The sequence below is a fragment of the Rhinopithecus bieti genome, unplaced genomic scaffold (genome assembly GCF_001698545.2).
Source record: "Rhinopithecus bieti isolate Rb0 unplaced genomic scaffold, ASM169854v2 scaffold_26106, whole genome shotgun sequence".
Classification (NCBI taxonomy): domain Eukaryota; kingdom Metazoa; phylum Chordata; class Mammalia; order Primates; family Cercopithecidae; genus Rhinopithecus; species Rhinopithecus bieti.
Genome location: NW_016811748.1, coordinates 473550 through 492784, shown reverse-complemented (window position 1 = coordinate 492784; position 19235 = coordinate 473550). Strand labels below are relative to the sequence as shown.

At 43.4% G+C, this 19235-nt stretch overlaps 3 protein-coding genes across 6 annotated transcripts in view; 1 reads left to right on the top strand and 2 right to left on the bottom strand.

Annotated features, from left to right (window-relative positions):
* OR2B11 (olfactory receptor family 2 subfamily B member 11) overlaps positions 1 to 3161 on the bottom strand; it is an 83223-nt gene extending 80062 nt beyond the window's left edge. For both annotated transcript variants that reach the window (XM_017894988.1, XM_017894993.1), the window contains exon 1: positions 3009 to 3161. The gene's annotated coding sequence lies outside the window, so the exon portion shown is untranslated. The remainder of the gene's footprint in view (positions 1 to 3008) is intronic.
* The window catches only part of GCSAML (germinal center associated signaling and motility like), a 70164-nt gene that overhangs the window by 14886 nt on the left and 36043 nt on the right, over positions 1 to 19235 (top strand). The window contains exons 1-2 of one of the 2 annotated variants that reach the window (XM_017894995.1): positions 3227 to 3383; positions 10684 to 10802. In XM_017894995.1, the coding sequence (XP_017750484.1) occupies positions 10735 to 10802 (68 nt within the window). In that variant the 5' untranslated portion in view covers positions 3227 to 3383; positions 10684 to 10734. Of the gene's footprint in view, positions 1 to 3226; positions 3384 to 10683; positions 10803 to 19235 lie in introns of those variants that run through there. The other variant, XM_017894997.1, reaches the window with a different exon arrangement.
* On the bottom strand, positions 13935 to 17464 carry OR2C3 (olfactory receptor family 2 subfamily C member 3). 2 transcript variants are annotated; one of them, XM_017894987.1, is made up of 2 exons: positions 17133 to 17464; positions 13935 to 16227 (listed from the first exon to the last, which is right to left on the bottom strand). In XM_017894987.1, exon 2 carries the CDS (start codon positions 16196 to 16198, stop codon positions 15236 to 15238), a length of 963 nt encoding a protein of 320 aa, XP_017750476.1. In that variant the 5' UTR covers positions 16199 to 16227; positions 17133 to 17464; the 3' UTR covers positions 13935 to 15235. The 2 variants fall into 2 exon arrangements, with proteins under 2 accessions (XP_017750476.1, XP_017750475.1); XM_017894986.1 differs by lacking the exon at positions 17133 to 17464 and having other exon boundaries at positions 15232 to 16334.

Below are 19235 nucleotides of genomic sequence, written 5' to 3'. Positions count from 1 at the left end.
AGCCTCCCGAGTAGCTGGGACTACAGGCGCCCGCCACCTCGCCCGGCTAGTTTTTGTATTTTTAGTAGAGACGAGGTTTCACCGGGTTAGCCAGGATGGTCTCGATCTCCTGACCTCGTGATCTGCCCGTCTCGGCCTCCCAAAGTGCTGGGATTACAGGCTTGAGCCACCGCGCCCGGCCTAATTTCTTAATTATAGGTGAGATATACGTTCCCAGCCCAAATACTCGATGAGTGTCTATTAAATAATGTGAACATTTAGTTTGCTTTCACTGAAGGAGTGCAGGTCATAAGACACACTTACTGCCAAAATAAACCTCTGCAATGATCCTGATTATTCTGTTTAACTGATCTCTGGGCACTGTATAATATTGACTGGAAAGGCACAAAAGAACATTCCTTGCTTTTCTGCTCTTTTGTGAGTGGACATGGCAAGGAAGAAAATCCTTTCACCTTTGCACAATCAAAGCTGCTTTTGGTCTTTTGGATAATGTCAGACTAATCACTGAGTAAGAAGACTGGACCAAATCTTTAACAATTCAGAGGAAAATGAATTCAGGGCTCCCTTATTCTCAAGGGCCCCCAGGCTATTTTCCGCAAAATGTACAGGTATTGTGGGTAACTTATTACTAGGTGTCTTCTTCCTGTCTAAACCTGCAGTTCACAGTGCAAGGCTGGCACAGAGTGTGAGACAATACTCTTTATGCAGTGGATTTTAAATCATTGGAACACAGAAGTGTAAAATGTGGAAACGTGAGAGCTGATCATATTAATTGAAGCTATTGTTCCACAAATTTTAGGAGATTGTATCCAGTAGCAGAGAAATTGGTTCATGGTTAGTAGATTCTGACAAAACATTGGTTTTTATATTATTTACTTTCTGAAAAGAACAAAAAGTGTGTTTAAAAAATTTTTATTTTTAAAGGTCTATCCAGTTAACTTGCTTGACTAGATCAGACGGCTGAGAAAAAAGTTTTAGCTTCCTTCTCTTCACAAATATCTTTACTTAAACGTCTTGCCCTTCAGTGCTAGATAATCAGCAAGCAAGAGAGACTTGCTAAAAACTGTGGGTGGTGGAATGGATCCTCCGCACTGAGAGTACAGAACAACACATGCCCTTTTCTAATCATTGTGTGTGCGGAATTAGTGGGTTCTTGGTCTCATTGACTTCAAGAATGAAGCTGCGGACACTCGCGGTGAGTGTTACAGTTCTTAAAGACGGTGTGTCCAGAGTTTGTTCCTTCAGATGTTCAGATGTGTCTGGAGCTTTTTCCTTCTGGTGGGTTCATGGTCTCGCTGTCAGGAGTGAAGCTGCAGACCTTCCTGATGTTACAGTTCTTAAAGGCAGCGCATCTGTAGTTGTTCATTCTTCCCGGTGGGTTCATGGTGTCGTTGGCTTCAAGAGTGAAGCTACAGGCCTTCCCAGTGAGTGTTACAGCTCATAAAGGCAGCATGGACCCAAAGAGTGAGCAGCAGCAAGATTTATGGCAAAAAGCAAAAGCACAAAGCTTCCACAGTGTGGAAGGGGACCCCAGCGGGTTGCCACTCCTGGCTGGGGCAGCCTGCTTTTATTCCCTTATCTGACCCCACCCACATCATGCTGATTGGTCCATTTTACAGAGAGCTGATTGGTCCATTTTACAGAGTGCTGATTGGTACGTTTACAATCCTTGAGCTAGACACTGCTAGACAGAAAAGTTCTCTTAGTCCCCACTAGGTTAGCTAGACACAGAGTTAGCCAGATACAGAGTACCAATCGGTGTATTTATAAACCTTGAGCTAGACACAGAGTACTGATTGGTGTATTTACAAACCCTGAGCTAGACAGAGTGCTGATTGGTGTATTTAGGATCCTCTAGCTAGACATAAAAGTTCTCCAAGTCTCCACCAGATTAGCTAGATACAGAGTACTGATTGGTACACATACAATCCTCTTGCTAGATACAAAAGTTCTCCAAGTCCCCATCAGGCTCAGGAGCCCAGCTGGCTTCACCTAGTGGATCCTGCAGGGGGCTGCAGGCAGAGCTGCCCGCCACTCCCGAGGCGGGCCTGCACTCCTCAGCCCTTGGGCTGTCGATGGGACTGGGCGCCACGGAGCAGGGGCGGCGTCCATCGGGGAGGCTCCGGCGGGATGGGAACCCACCGCAGGCGGGGAGGTCGGACATGGCAGGCTGCGGGTCCCGACCCCTGCCCTGCGGGTAGGCGGCTAAGGCTCCGTGAGAATTGGACCACAGCGCCGGCGGACAGGCACTGCTGGGGTACCCCGTGCACCCTGTGCAGCTGCTGGCCCGGGTGCTAAGCCCCTCACTGCCCTGGGCCGGTGGCGCCGGCCGGCCGCTCCGTGTGCGGGCCCGCAGAGCCCGTCAGAACTCACTGGCCCGCGAGCGCCGCGCGCAGCCCCGGTTCCCGCCCGCGCCTCTCCCTCCACACTTCCCCGCAAGCAGAGGGAGGCGGCTCCGGCCTCAGCCAGCCCAGAGAGAGGCTCCCACGGTGCCGCGGCGGGCTGAAGGGCTCCTCAAGCGCCGCCAGAGTGGAGGCCGAGGCGGCGCTGAGACTGAGGGCTGCTAGCACATTGTCACCTCTCAATTGCGCCCGTGAACCTCTCTAAATAGGCAAATGAGACCAAGGGTGATGGAGGGTCAATGAGAGCTCGCGGGGAGACGCCATTCTGCTGGGGTTCTGGAGAGGCCAAAGCTGAAGACGGTCCTGTTTGTGGTCGGCACGGCCTTTTACTTTCTGGCCATTACTGGCAACTGCACCAACCTCCTCCTCTCCCTGGCGGAGCCTCCACTAAACACTCCCGCTTCCTCAGCGACCGGGCCCTCCTCCACCTCCTGCCACTGTACTCGCAGCTTCCCCCAAGTGCTGGTTAACCTCGGGGGCTCAAGCAAATCCATAGCCCGCGGGGGTGAGAGGTGCGGCCCTCTGGGGCCTCTGGCTCCGGGTCTGGCCTGGCCGCGCCGGCTCCGGGGGCTGCTGTTTCGCCCTGAGGTCGCCGCGTACACGTACCTGGGGCGGTGCGGTCACCGCCGCTTCAGCCAATTCGTGTGTGTGACGCCGGCCATCACCGCATTTCCGCGTAGACCGGCCGGGTGGAAGGCCGGCTTTCCTCGGCCACCCTCGCCGTCCTACGGCGCCTCTCGCGCGACTTGGCCTGGGCCCCTCGGGGTCGGCACACTGATGCGCATGCGGTCTCAGCGCCCGGCCCTCCCGCGCGGCTGCCACGCTTTCCACAGCACCGCAGTCTGCGCGAGCGCCGCACCCGCTTCAACTGTCTGTAACCGCCGCTGAATTCCCTCATCCACACGCTGAGAGGACTAGAAAGGCGCACTGGGGAAGGCGCGCGGGAAAGCCCGCAGCCGCTGGACGCGGGAGGACATGGAGGTAGGCGGGAGCACTCACCCGGTGATTCCGTGTGGTGCGCGAAGCGTTTTCTCTTCAGGACAGCACTGCACAATGGCATCCATTAATAAAACGGTGGGGAACGGGCGCCGCGGTGCTCGCCTGCAATCCCAGCGCTTTGGGAGGCCAAAGCGGGCGAGTTGCTTGAGCTCAACAGTTCCATACCAACCTGGGCAACACGGCGAGACCCCATGCTACCAGAAATTTTAAAAATTAGCCAGGCGTAGTGGCGCCTACCTTTAGTCCTAGTTACTTGGGAGGCTGAAGCGGGAGGATCGCTTGAGCCCAGGAGTTTGAGGCTTCAGTGAGCTCTAATCACACCGCTGCACTCCAGCCTGGGCAATTGAGCAAAACCCTATCTCTGAAACAAGAAAAAAGTGGCAGGGATGTGAATGTGAATGGAGCAAGGCATTCTCTCTTTCAGGGGTCTCAGACTTTGTATCTTTGCTTGCAGGTGGACTGACTCCCATGACCTTCAAAGTTAATTGCAAAAGAGTTCGTTGCAAGAGATGATGTGCTGGTGGAAAGAGAGATACTGCTTCCTCTTTCCTTAGTGGCGTTTTACAGGCAGATAATGACTGCTTTGCAGCTCACTTGTGACTCTGATTCCACTGAGCGGTAATGTCAATATTAGATGAGATACAAGAGTAAGGAGACAGCATGGCAGAAACGCACGTGTGTGTCCGTGGGGAGTGTTTTCTGGGGTACACTTTTTACTTCCTACTGGCCCTTTTGTTATGAATTTTCCAGACCCCTGTGCAGATGACACTGTTTTCCTCAGGCTGTTGCCTGTCCCCTCAGGCCCTAAGCAGGTAACATGTACCTGCCTAAGAGCAGTGTTTCCTTTATATTTCAGGTTATATGCCACTTACATCAATTTAAAGAATGCGGCAAACATTTGTTATTCTAGGTTAGCATAAAATGGATTAGAAAATTTCACAGAGGACTATGCATGGTAGTGAGTCAGTTGTGTGTATGTGTGTGTGAAATATGTTTCTTACACCGATAGAAAAGTTGGAAAGTCACTGCTTTAGAGCTTTAGAGAGTTTCTGTTGGAACAAGCTTCCAAGCAACCCATACGTCTGTACTAGAGGAAAATCTAGGAATATCACTTTAAGGAAACATAGGGTCGTGTGTAGCAAGATACGGATTCGAAGAGTGTGTAGAGCAAGGAAATCATAGCTGCTTAGTATGGGAAGATTTGCCAGGATAAATGATGATGATATGTTGACAGTGATAATGTTAATCATGCTAATTATGATAAAAATGAAACTATTTTTTCAACTCATGCATTTTCACCTTTTGACAATTATGAAGTAGGAACATTTTAAGATCTAGTGGCAAGTCATAGTTTTTACTTCATATTTTCCTTTAAAATTTACACTAAAAAACAAAGGTGAGCTTCTCTGATTACTCTAAAAATAAATGAAATTGCAAATATTTCCATGAACTACTTATGCTTAGTTCCTGTAATGGCTAGTTTTGTGTCAACGTGACTAGATTGTAGTATCCAGATACTTGGTCAAATACCAGTCTGAGTGTGGCTGTGAAAGTATTTTTTTCAGATGACATTAACATTTAGATCAGTAGACTTTGAGTAAAGTAGATTACCCTCCATGATGTGGATGGGCCTGATGCAATTCAGTAGAAGGCCTTAAGAGAAAACAGACTGAGGTCCTACAAGGAAGGAAGAGTTCTTACATCTGCTTTCAAGCTATAGCTGTAACATCAACTTTTCTTGGAGTCTCCAGCCTTCCCTGAAGAGTTCTGATTTGCCAACCCCCACAGTTGAGTTAGCCGGTTTCTTCAAATAAGTATCCTTCATTCTCTTCACAACCACACACACACACACACCACACACACCAACACACACACACCACTCCACCACCCACCCCACCTCCCCTACTACCCCTTCTGGTTGATCTGTTTTTCTCTGGAGAGCCCTGACTAACGCAGTTTACTACAAACTCCAGAAGTTACAGAAAAAATAAAGCACATCTTGATCAAATTTGGATACGTTTTGCCTTTTTTAAAAGCCCCTAAACTCTTTAGGTTAATGCATAGTTTTCAAATTTCGTTTCTCATGTTCAAATAGCTGTTTCTTCAAGCAGGACAATCTTTCCTTATATTTTCAGTTCAGATTTCCCCACTGGATTATTAGAGGTTAAAAAAATTATGGACATTGCAAAAGGAAAAGGGGAAACCAACTTATGTCTATACTACTTTATCTTCTGATTTCTGAAAGTGAAAAGAAATTTGTTGCAATCTTTCTTTTTCTGTGTTTCTTATTAAGCCTCTGAATTTTTCACTACTTTGTCTTATAGTTTTAGTATGCTTAGCCTGGTGTGTGCTAGACATTGCCTCTGGCACTACACCACATGCATTTAGTGTGGGCCTATATAAACTTAGTCAAGCAACTGTGTTAGAAAAAAAATTTTATTCCGTGGTGAAATAAATCTTTTAGATTTTGAATTTATATTCTTCCTTTTTTTTTTTGCAAGGAGAAAATCCTGTAGGCACCTTTCTAACCATCCACCCAACTAGGAATTGGGAATACAAAAAAATTAAGAATCCACTCAATTTTTATATACCTGCACTATTAATTATAACAGGATTGATGAGACTGTTACAAGGTTGTAAGCATTTTCAACTGTTTAAGAAAAACATAATGTATAACTTTTAATGAGAACTTTTTCTCAGTGCTCTAACAAATACAGCTTCACATTGCTAACACTCAGTCTAGTTTTAGAAAATATATATGAAATCCTCTGTATTGTATCAAAATGTTTATCATTTTAGTAAATAAATGTAGAGATTACTACAAGATACGGAATAAGAATGAGTAGCTGAATATTTCAATAGTTCTATGTAGCCATTCGCTAAGCATACTTTTTTGCTTTCTAAACAAAAGGAAATCATTAAACAAATCTTACTACTCAAAGGCTTTTGTGTGGACAGTCTTCTCAAGGTTTGCTGTTAAATACGATTCAACTGTGGATATGGTTCCAAACAGAATCGTTTTATTCCATATAACTTCACTACCCTTTGGCTTTGTTTTCTTTTCTTAATATCAGAAACTTGGTCTAAATAATGATTAATTTGATAACGATGATTTTGGCAAAAATGCCAATGTTGATGATGCTGAGGATGAAGTAACAATCTTTCTATATGCAGAGATTATATATTTTCTTGTTTTCTTTATCCTTCTCCTTTGATAGCCCAAATCTCTTCATTTTCTGGACCTTAAATTAAGGAAACTCATGGGCAATCGAAATAAAAACCCCAAGGGGGGTAGTATTGTCTTGTGATCTAAGCAAGGACCAAGTGACCTTTCCCAGGGACTAAGAGGAAGCTGATGGTTGTCACATCTCAGTTCATTTTATTTCATATAGAGCAGGAGTTGGCAATTGAAGAAGCTCCATCTACTGTTTGTCAGTAGCTCTTGCTCTGCAGTTTGGGGTTGGCAACCTCCTACAGAACAGATGTCCTGTCAACCTATATACACTTTATCTCCTTTGAACCACTGTAGTTTTGATCTCTGTTACAGCAGTGTAATAATCAAGTAATAATCAAGACCTATATGAAGAAAACTGGAAATCTTTCCTGAAAGAATAAAAGATCTACATATATATATAGACAGGCATAATTCCTAACATTCATTGAGGTTTTACTGTGCTAGTCACTGTATTGAGTACCAATTTCTTGTTACTTAATTCTCTACAGAAACCCTTCAAGACTGGTGTTTTTGCCACCCTTTACAGATAAAGGCAGCAGGGTTCAGAGAGATGGGTTTTGACCAAGGACTCATAGTCAAGTGAGGCATCAGGACCCATAGCAAGTGCTTACTCAATGACATGATCCCACCCCGTGCTTCATTATCCACACGGAAGTCTTGGTCCTGCAAACATGGTAAATTTTCCAGACGTTAACTTAAAAATGTGGTTCAATACCAACCACAGTCCCAATAAGATATTGTTTTGGGTTAGGAGGAAACTAGTTGTGACTTTAACCTGGTAGAGCAGAATATAGTGGCAATCATGAAAAGTCTAAATTAGAAAAATAGATAACGATTGATGCCTTGTTCTACTAGATGACAAAATATACTATACATCAACAGCTATTAAAGTGTGTTACAAATGTGAATAAATGAGATAAAATAAATGAATAAATATTAATAGAATTAATATTCCTGAAACAAATTTGCACACATATGAAATTTTGAATATGGTAAAGATATAATTTGAAGCTAATAACAAAAATACAGCTAGTGAAATAAATTGTTTTGGGACTATTGACTGAACATTTGGAAAATAATAACATCTGTCTTACACGCACACACACATACACACACTCTCTCTCTCTCTGCAGATACAGCGAATTGAAAACCTAAACATAAAATAGAAACCCATAAAACGAGAAGATAAATACAATCTGGAAGATCAGAGGCCATTTCTAAGCATAACTCCAGGCATAAAGGCTTATCATGCCCTTTACTTCTTCCAAATAGTCTGAAAATACGAAATTCCATGCGTCTAGGACCTCTAAGACATTTATTACCTGGGCCTGAGGGATCTCTCAGACCTCACTTCCTGCCATTCTTTCCCTTACTCTTTTTCAGCCACAACAGCCTTTCAACACATGAAGCCCTTCCTCTTCCAAAGCCTTGATACTGGCTACTCCCTCCCCTTGGGATGCCCTCCATACTCATGCTGTGTGACTTCCTCCTTCATTTCAGGGGAGAACTCAAATGGCAGCCCCTAGACCTCATGTCACCTTCTCCAGGCTTACCCTGCATGGCGGTTGATCATATCTCTTCTTAACCGACATTCTTATTTGCTCCCTTTGTTGATGAGTATTCTCTCTTCTTGGAACTTTTGCATCCCATGAAAGCAGGGATATCAGTTATTTATTCCTGCATCTTCAGCCTTCAGTACAGGCCACATACATAAATGATGTTTAAATAATAATTCATGTCTTTGAATGAAATAGTGAACAGTTCCACAACTAGAAGGCATAAAGGCATGATTGATAGAGTTTAATACATAAAACATTTAAAACTTTTGTACCACAAAGGAAACAAACAAACAAAACATAGCAAAAGGATAAATGTCCCACTAGAAAAACGATTCAACACTTATATGATGACAAAGATGTGTAGAATTATATATCAAGTACCACTACAAATCAGTAAGCAAAAGTATAAAACAATGAAAATGTAAGAAAAAACAATTTATTGAAGAAATGCAAATAGCCCCCAAACATACCAGAAGATGTTAAACCTCACTAATGGTTAAATCAATGCCAAATAAAATGATACTGAGGTAAGATTTATAAGTAAAACTAAAGTTACTGACAAAATCAAATGTTAGTGAAATTGTGAGAATATATGCCTTTGTACACATTATTGGCAAAAGTATGAATTTGGTCTCTGAAGGGAAATTTAAATATGTCCACATAATGTCAATATATTCTCTAAGGACAAAACAAACTGAAGTGCTTTTTCTATTCTCTCATTCAACAATCAACACAGAATACTTCTGTGACTAAAGGTGATGAGGTTAAGCCGATATACCAAGCAAACAATCAATCCTGTGGCAGACACCAGCTGGGTGTCCTTCAATTCAGTTTTGACACTATCCACCTGGAAATAATGCCAGGTCTGCAGGGTGATGGCTAAGTCTCAGAAGACATCTCCCCATTTCCAATACCAATTATAAGCCTCAAGTTCTTTTTACCTGCGCATCTGACCAGTCAATCAGCTATAAGTCTGGGTTACCACAGCCCCTTTCTTGGGTTTGATTCATTTGCTAGAGCAGCCCACAGAACTCATGGAGGCGTCTACATTTAGCAGTTTATTGTAAAGGATATTGCAAGAGATACAGATGATGAGATGCATAGGGTGAGGTATAGGGAAAGGGTGTGGAACTTCCAAGTTCTCTCCAGGTTCACCAGCTTCCAGGAATCTCCATGTGTTCAGCTGTCTGGAAGCCCTCTGAACCCAGTCCTTGAGGGTTTTTATGGAGGCTTCATTCTGTAGGCATGACTGATTAAATCACTGGCCATTGGTGATCTGCTTAACATTCATCTCTTCTCCCCTCCACGGAGGTTGGGGGCTGGGTCTGACTATCTGAATCCTCTAATTGTGCCTTGGTCTTTCAGGTGTCCAGCTCCCATCCTGAAGCTACCTAGGGACTACCAGCCATTTGTCAACTCATTAACATACAAGTACCACTTCAAGGAATCTAAGGATTTTAGTAGTTGTATGCCAGGAAACCTGTTGAGGACCAAATATACACGTCAGAGTATTACACATGTGAATACCATTTGATTTTTTATTCTAAAATTTATCTTGAGCTACTAGTCAAGTTTGCAAGGATTTCAATACACATGAACTTATTGTAGCTTTGTTTGTAATAATGAAAATGAGAAAATTCCATGGTCATTAGGTCTGAAATATATATGTGCACAGCATATGTTGAGATTAGAAAGTATCTGTGATCTATTAAGTGAATTTATTTGCCAAGAAATCTTGAGCATGCTATTCGCTGGGTTGGTTTCTCAATTCTTGCATTCCTTTCTTACCATGAGAAGCTTGCCATGTTGAGGGTGATTATAATTTTTAAAGTTTATATTTTTTACTGTATATGACTCGCAACACTTGACCTAAAGTTCTGACAGAAGCTGGAAGATAAACTGGTGTGTGAGAAATTACCTTAGTCTGGGTGTTTCCAAGGCAGAAGCTGTGTCTAGTGCACATGTTCTGTGGTCCCAAAGAGCAGGAAAGGGCAAGGACAAAGAGGGTTTGGCCATGACCAAGGGTGACTGGTGCTCCATCCTTCTGGAACCTGGGAGCTTTGTGAAATGCATCTTACTTCAGGAAGTGTGTCTCTACTGGCTTACATCCCCATAGTCAGTGTGGCCTGGGTCCTTCACTCTCCACATTTCTCAGCTGTGCATGCTCTGGTGATGCATGACCCTCACAGTGGGCAGCATGGGAGGAAACCCAAACATGAAGTAGAGGGTTCACAGAGCAGGTTTGGGATGATCCAGGTTTTGTATCCTTTTGTGAGAAGCCATCAAAGCCTATGGTTGTTGCAAGAGGAATAAAGGAAAAGATGGAGCCTAGAAAATTCTGACATATTAGGCTGAAAAGGGACCTGGCATCGAAAGACAAGTCGTATCCAATATGGCATGTAAGCATTTTCCTCTTTATTTACTATGATTTAAATCTAAGTAAGATGGGACTTCCCTCTATTTAGAAGGGTCTTTCACTTTCTTTCAGGATTTACTGCCTCAAGATGGCTATGTTGGAAGATTCCAATAGTTCTACTGGATGTGGAGCCAGAAATTGTGTGGGAATGCCTGGTGTTTCTTTCAGTTCTTCTTGGATACCAATCTGAGGCACAAATCACATTTCAAGTGTATTTCCTTGGGTTCTGGAGAGGATGTCTTCATTTTCTGTTAAGCATTTAGGGAGCAGTTGGGTGAGCACATGACCAATCAGCCTGAGCATTTAAGGCAGTTGGAGGAAAGTGTGAGTTATGGTCATTGTTCTCCTCTGTGCCAAAGAGGGGCTGATGGATGGTCAGGGCAGAGCCCAGTGCTGTCCTCATGGTTCTGGGAGGGTCTATGTTGTCTGCTATCCTCACATAAACTGATGAGGACCTGCACTCCTGTCCCGAGTTGACACCCAGCCTTGAGGTCAAGAAGATGACAGATATTTGGGGGTAACGGGTCCCAGAGGATCCTTCTGTCACTTCCTTATTGCTTTCTCTGGGGGTTCTAAAAACTTGACTACTGAGCTTAAACAAAGCCATGAACTGGCAGAGGAAAATTACAGTGCATCCAAACTCCAGAGATTTTTAATTAATCTTTTAAGAGGTTAGGGAAAGTTTTAATATTCAGATTGAAGTTTTCTTCAGATCTTGAATGTTTGAACATTTTTTATTTTAGCTTTTAGTGGACCTATAATAATTGTACCTATTTCTGGAGTAAACAGTGATGTCTGGATATACATAATGTATAGTGATCAGATAAGTGTAATTAGAATATCCATCATCTCAAACATTTATCGTTTCTTCGTGCTGGGAACATTCAATATCCTCCTTCTAGCTGTTTGAAAATACAGAATATATTATTGTTATGGTCATCCCACAGTGGTATAGAACACTAGAACTTACTCCTCCAATGGAGCTATAATTTTGTATCCTTTAACAAATCTCTTCTCATTCCCCCACCACTGCTATCCATTCCCAGCCTCAAGTATCCTCTGTTCTACTTATTTCTATGGGATCAAATTTTTTTTTAGCTTTCACATATGAGTGAGAAATGCAGTATTTAACTTTCTTAAAATTTTATCTGATACTTTAAAAGTTATTATTTCCCCATTTGTTTCTGTTTCTTCAGTCTTTGGGTTCTAAACTGAGTAATAAATGTCAATAACTTGATTTCCTGCCTTCCCGACTCATACTAATGTTATGTGTCTCTGACTCCTAGACTACCTGCTGTCTGCTTTTTTACTTCCCCTTCCCCCACCCCAAAGCCCCTAAAATTATATAATTATTTTTTAAATTTCATTTTAGTTTGTTTTTAATTCACAAATAACAATTGTACATACTTATGTGGTACAGTATGATGTTTTGATACATGTATACTTATGTAATGATCAAATCAAGGTAATTAACATATCCATTACCTCAAACACTTGTCATTTCTTTGTAGTGAGAGCATTCAAAATCCTCTCTTCACAACATGGATGAACCTAGAAGACACTGTGTTAAGTGAAATAAGCCAAACACAAAGGGACAAATCCTGCATGATCTCACTCATATTTCATGTTTAGCCAACTATTAAGGAAAAAGCATGGGCCAGTTTACAAATGAATCTGCATTATACACCAGCAACAGAAAGAAGCAAATAGCATTATACCACAGTACCCCTCCAGGTGGTGCCGAAAGATGGTGAGGAAGGGAAACTTCCCAGTGGTCAAACTACAGGCAGTTTAGCTGGTTGTTAATTTTTATAGAAGGAGACGGGCACAGAAGTTTGGATATGCACTGATTTAGGAGCATTGGATAACAGGTTATTTTGGTGAGAGATTTGTGAAGAACAAGGCTGGAAAATTAATGGCAGGCAAATATGGAGAAGAGGACATTGAAGAATTTCTTGTAAAGTGCACAGATCATGAAGATATCTGTGTTACATATATGCCCATGGAGAGGGCATCCACTGCAGAGATGGATCTTGATAGTATGGTAGATATGATGACTCATCTAGTAGATAATCAGTCAATCTCTTTTGCCAGCAGGCTTGCTCACTGGGCCTATGAGAAATTGAACATGGAAGCAGGGATGGCAACTATGAATGGGCTCAGCATTATGACATTTCTCTCACCAAGGTTAGCATGTAATTTGGCACTATTTCCAGGCGTCTGGCTGGACTAGTAGCATAGTGATTACTTTGGACTCTTTTGAGCATAGAATAATCAATGTTAGTCTTTATAGGGACAGAATAATATTCTGGGGACCGTTTTGTCTTCCATGTCCCAACCATTTACATAATGAACAAAGCCTTAACCATCACCATGGCATCCCCTGCAATATCACCTGTAACCAGGAAACATATTTCACAGCCAAAGGGGTGTGGCAATAGAATCGCCCTTGGAATTCATGATTCTTACTTCATACCTCAATATTCAGAAGCAGTGGGCTTGACTGAATGATGGAATGGGCTTTATTGAATGATGGAATGGCCTGCTGAAGGTTTAGTTATTGAAGCTGAGAAACAATACTGTGTAAATAAGGACTACTTTCCTACACGGTGCAGTGTATGCCCTAAACCTGCAGCCACCGTAACCTGATACATGAGTCCAGAAACCAAGAAGACATGAGAGTGTCTTGTACATGATGCCTAATAATCCAGCTGAAGAATTTTGCTTCACTTCACTGAAAGTTTGGGTTAGGTGTGATGGTTAATTTGATGTATCAACTTGGTTGGGCTATGGTGCCCATTTTTTGTTCAAACACCAGCCTAGGTGTTACTGTGAAGGGTTTATGTTTGTTTGTTTTTGTTTGTTTTGATGCAATTAACATTTAAATCAGACTTTTAGTAAAGCAGATTACCCTTTATAATGTGAGTGGGCCTCATCGGAGCAGTTGAAAGCCTTAAGAGAAAAGACTGACCTGCTTCCAAAAAGAGGGAATTTTGCCTCCAGACTTTGAACTCAAGTTGCAACATCAACCGCTGTCAAAATTTACAGCCTGCTGGCTTGCCCTGAAAATTTCAGACTTGCCAGTTCCCTAAATTATGTGAGCCCATTTCTTAACTCTTGATCTCTCTCACTCTTTTTTTCTCTCTCTCCCGTGTGTGTGTGTGTGTGTATTTGTGTATATATTCTCTTTTACACATTTTTGGTTCTGTTTCTCTGGAATACCCTGACTAATACAGTGAATTGGAAGATCCTAGTACCAAAGTAGACTACTTTCATGAGAGAATATAGAGAGTCATAGTTCCTTATATTAAAAACTAAATATATATATAGAGAGAGGTGAACTCTATTGATAGGTTACTCTATTGACAGAAGTTCTTTAACATCTCGAAAGACTAGCTGTTGTAAATTAGGACTCGTTTGTCCTTTAGATACACTGTATACACAGATAAGTAAAAGAAAATGCACAATCATAAGAAACAATGGTGAATCTTGCCTCACTGTTAGCACACTGGCTTAGAGCTCTCTGCACCTCTCTTATCCCCTCCTTCCTTGAACTAGTCCACAAACACCATGCCATCCCCCCACAAAATAACATTTCCTATGAATTTTAGCAAAAAGTTATTTACAAAATATGTCATTTTACTACCTCTAATTTTAACATATATCAGGTACTTAAGAACATCTAGAAGGAACAGACATTTCAAAAAAGCTTAGTGTTGTCAACTCTATTCAGAAGTAATAAAATGCACAGAAAATAATGGATAGAATATGAAAATGTCTTGGAAATATAACCCGTCAGGACTAGGTAGGTCTCGCCTAACTGCGACAAAGAGGTCGCCCAGAGTGTGGACCTGCCGGCTCCGTGGCCTAAACGGGCAGCCGAGCCCGCGCCCCTGGATCGCCTTACTCGCCCTCCAGAGCCTAACGGTTTCCGGGCGCATTTGGGTGGCGCCATGTTTCCTCCCCACTTACCGCCGCCACCCGAAGGCGCTGAATCCCGGCAACTCGGCGTGATCTTGGTCTGGGCCGGTAGGGCTGGACCGGGAGACCAAGGCTGGGGGAGGCCGCCGCTGTCATCAGGTCCCCGAGGTGGGGTAGGAAGAGGTTCGCCGCAGCCTGAAGGCCTGGGCCGGGCGGGGAGCCACAGCGAGGGCTCCGGAGCCTGCAAGGCGGAGGCCGCGGCCTGTCCTGGGACCAGCTCACCCCAGTCGCAGAGCCGAGGGCTGGGAGGGCTCCAGGGGCGCCAGGGAACAGGTTGGCTCCGGTCTCCCCGCGCACTCTCAGCATTGTCAAAGTTTATTATCCACGGAGCGTCCTGGAATCCACCCGATTCGGATACTGAGGAACAGCTGTGTAACAACGCAAGGAGTTCACAAAACAAGATGACAGTCAACGTGTATATATAGCAAAAACCACCAACGACAGTTTAACAAAACTACGATAATTAACAAACAATAAATGTATTTTCTTGGTCTGGAAATAGTGTGAGCACACTCCTTTCAGATTTCCATCTACCTTGAGCTCAAACAATATTGGAAGAAAAACGACATCCCAAGTGTCCCGCCCTCCAGGTCAGTTTGCTCTATGTAAACTTGATCTTCCTTCTCAGAAGGAACTGGAGTCTCTAAATTTGGGCCCGCTTGCCTGCAGAGCCACAGCAGTTCTCCAACACAGTGTGCCGGAGGGCGCTCTTCACCTCTGTGTTCCTCAGGGTGTAAATAAATGGGTTCAGCGCAGGAGTGACTACGGTGTAGAAGAGAGCTATGAACTTGCCCTGCTCATGGGAGGTGCTTTTGGCTGGCTGGAGATACATGAAGATGATGCTTCCATAAAACAGAGACACCACGGCCACGTGGGAAGAACAGGTGCTGAGTGCCTTTCTCCGCCCTTCTGCTGACCTGATCTTTAACAGGGCCCGGGCAATATGGCCGTAAGAGACCAGGATGAGCCCCAGAGGGAAGACAACAAAGACAAAGCTGGCCAGGTACATCTCCATCTCATTGAGGCTGATATCCACACAAGCCAGTTGCATAATGAGGGGCATCTCACAAAAGAAGTGGTCTATGCGATTGTTCCCACACAGTGGTAGGAGCGTGGTGAGAGTGGAGCCCACCATGCTGGTGGTCAGACCTCCCAGCCAGGAGGCCAAAGCTAGCCCAAGGCAAAGCTGTGGATGCATAATGACAATGTAATGGAGTGGCCTGCAGATGGCAGCGTAGCGGTCATAGGACATGGTGGCCAGCAGGACACACTCGGTTGCCCCCAGCCAATGGGAGATACAGAACTGGACCACACACCCTCCATAGCTTATGGTTTTCTGTGGTCCCCAGAGGTTGGCCAGAAACTGTGGGACAATGCTCGTGGTGAAGCTGATGTCCAGGAAGGAGAGGTTGGCAAGAAAGAAGTACATAGGCGTGTGGAGGTGCACATCCATACGGGAGACCAGAATGATGATGCCATTGCCCAAGATCGATACCATGTAAAAACCCAAGACAACTATGAAGAGGACAGCTTCTAGTGAGGGTCGTGCAGAGAAGCCCAGGAGGACAAAAACTTCTGGAGAACTCACATTGGCTATTTCCATCATTGTATGCTGGGGGTGGGGCAAAAGGCCACCTGTGGGAAGAGCACAGGGCATATACCGGGCATGAGACAAGCAATTACATTAGTTAGCAAACATTAAAAGTAAATTTTATTTTGTTTTATTCTTTTTTAGAGACACAGTCTCACTGTTTGCCCAGGCTAACCTCAGACTCTTGGGATCAAGCAATCCTCCCACCTCAACTTCCTCAGTAGGTGAGAATACAGGCACGCACTACCATGACTGGCTAAAAATAAATTTTATACCCATTGTTTTCAAAAGCAGCCACTCAACAGCTCTGTGGATGGCACTGCATTACCTTCCTCACAGCCAACTTGGACTGTGTAATAAAAGACTGGGGGGTGTTCACTGTCTGGGGAAAATGGACATTCATGCGAAATCCTTAGCACTGTTCTTTAAAAATTGAAATATTGTAGTAACAACATCTACATGCAACCTAAATGTTTAACAATAAAGGGTTAGTCAGGTAGAGAGTGGTCTTTCATGTGATGAACCACTGTACAGGCATTAAAATTGTGCCCTCTCAAATTCAACAACCATCTGCAATTTTTTTCTGTCATTAAGTATGTCCAGTTTTTTATCCCTCCTCACCACCTCTGCTACTACCACTCTGGCCCATCTTGCCATCATTTATCATCTGAATTTTCATCTAGTATTCTAACTCATCTCTCTGCTTCTCCTTTGCTCCCCTTCCAAGTACTCTCAAAAAAGTGTTGGGGCTCAGAAAATGATACCCCAAACATGAAGGTCTCAGAAGCAAAAGTTTCTCTTTCTCCTGCCTTTTTGTCCCTGGCCCCTCTTTCTTACCCGAGGTTAGCCATAGGAATTCAAAGCCAGTCATAAAACCTAAAAATGTTACTCTAACTTTGCCTCTACCTTTCTATGTTAAAACCAGCCATAAACAAATTATCTGACCTACCTTACTGGATTGTAGATCATAAGACCTCCATTCCAGACAGGTCTTACTCCTTACCAAGAAAAAAGGAACACTGCTCAGAGAGGCCAAAAAGAACCTCACAGATGGGTCTTGCTGGGCTTCTTCACTCGGTCCATCAGCATTAGATCACGCCCTTTGTGTTCAATTGTATTTCTACACGGCTGTCCAAATGTCTTTGAACCTAAGCATAAAAATGAGAAGTTTCTCCTGTATCTTTGGATCCTCATCTAAAGGCTCCTCTGTCATGTAAAACTATGATTAAATAAATGTGTATGTCTTTTCTTCTATGAATCTGCCTTTTGTCAGTTGATTTCCATGAAACTTCAGAGGACAAAGGTGAAATTTTCCTCACTCCTACAAAAGGAATCAGAGGATTACATTAAGACATATGATCATGTCAGTCTGCTGCTCAACACCCTCATTGTCTTGGTACAAGGCTTGCAGCTGCAGTTTGCTGTACTTACAGTGCTTTCTCCCCAAGACATCCACACACCCCCTTTCTCACCTTCTTCAGGTCATTTTTGAAAAGTCACCTTCTAACTGAGGCCCTCCCTCACTGTATTATATAATATTGAAAGCCCTTACAATTCCCTTCTTTCTCTTTCCTGAATTATTTTTATATAAGGCAATAATCTTATAACAAATAAACTACTCTTATTTCTTTTGTCTGCTACCTGTCTCACTCCACTAGATCATAAATTCCATGGAGCCACAGTTTTGTATTGTTTACCTCTGGGTCCCCAGTGTCTAACCCAGTGTCTGATACACAGTAGTCCCTTAATATTCATGGACATGCATCGTGAAACAGGTTTCTAGAAAGGTTCTGTGGGGTGGAAGAGGCAGGATTAGAGTAATATGAAGGCAGAGTGGAAGGACTCAGCATAAACTTTCAGTGGTGTTGTCAGAAAAGAGCTCTTGGAACTGCCAGAGGCGTGCAGAAGGGTCTGGACTATCCTCTGCTTTTGTACAGTTGGAATAAAACAAACACGATTTAGCAGGGGCAGTGCATAAAGTCAGAAACTGGATAATTGCAGTGTGCTTCAGATGTCCCTGAAGACCTCTGGGGTCCTTCTTTGCAAAAACATTAATTCTAGCCTGTATTTTAAAAAGAAGAATCGATTTATTATAGTTAGGATTCACCCAAATTTGGGGAACAGAGCAGCTGTGAACTTAACTGTCAGCCTTCTTAAAATCCCAGAGAGTAGAATTTATCTATCCCTGTAACTGGAAGTCAATTAAACAAAATAGACATGAACAGACATGTGCATTCAGTTTTAAAAATACAGGTAGGTTTTCCATTGTGCATGTATAGAAATAAGGCTCAGAAAACTCCAGGCATTTGTTAAAATTCACATGTGGAAGCTGTCCCAATGTGGACTTACTGTATCAGAATACTGAGACAATCGTCTGGCCTGTGTATGGTAGGCCAGGGAAGCATTGATAATGTGGGAGAAGGCATCCTGGAGAATTCCAACCTCCTCCAGATCAGGGAGGCAAGCCGGGGGCGGTGGCTCATGCCAGTATTCCTAGTACTTTGGGAGGTTGAAGTGGGGGTAATCACTTGAGCTCAGGAGTTTGAGAACAGCTTGGGCAACATAGTGAGAGAGTGTCTTTACAAAAAAATAAAATAAAATGACTGAGTGTGGCTGTGTGTGTCTGTAGTCTCAGCTACTTGGGATGTTGAGGCCAGAGGATGGCTTCAGCCCAGGAGATCAAGGCAGTAATGAGGCATGATTGTGCCACTGCACTCCAGCCTGAGCAATAGAGCAAGACCCTGTCTCAAAACAACAAACAAATCAGGGAGGTAGTTGAGACCTGTCAGAACGTGGGTGTTTTCATCATATGAATGTGAGAGAGAAAAGATGAACTGGGATTGGGAGAGTTAGGTACAACTAAGTCATGACACAGTCAAAGTGGGTGTACTGTATATAGAGTCACCACTGATGAGCTGAAAAACAACAGGTTCAACTGACGACTGCATTATGACCCGTGGGTGTAAGTATTATGTCCCATCTGTGGAAAGATAAAAATTTTGTTGACTCACAGTTGATAACATGCAGAAAATGTATAAATGATGCTGAGAGA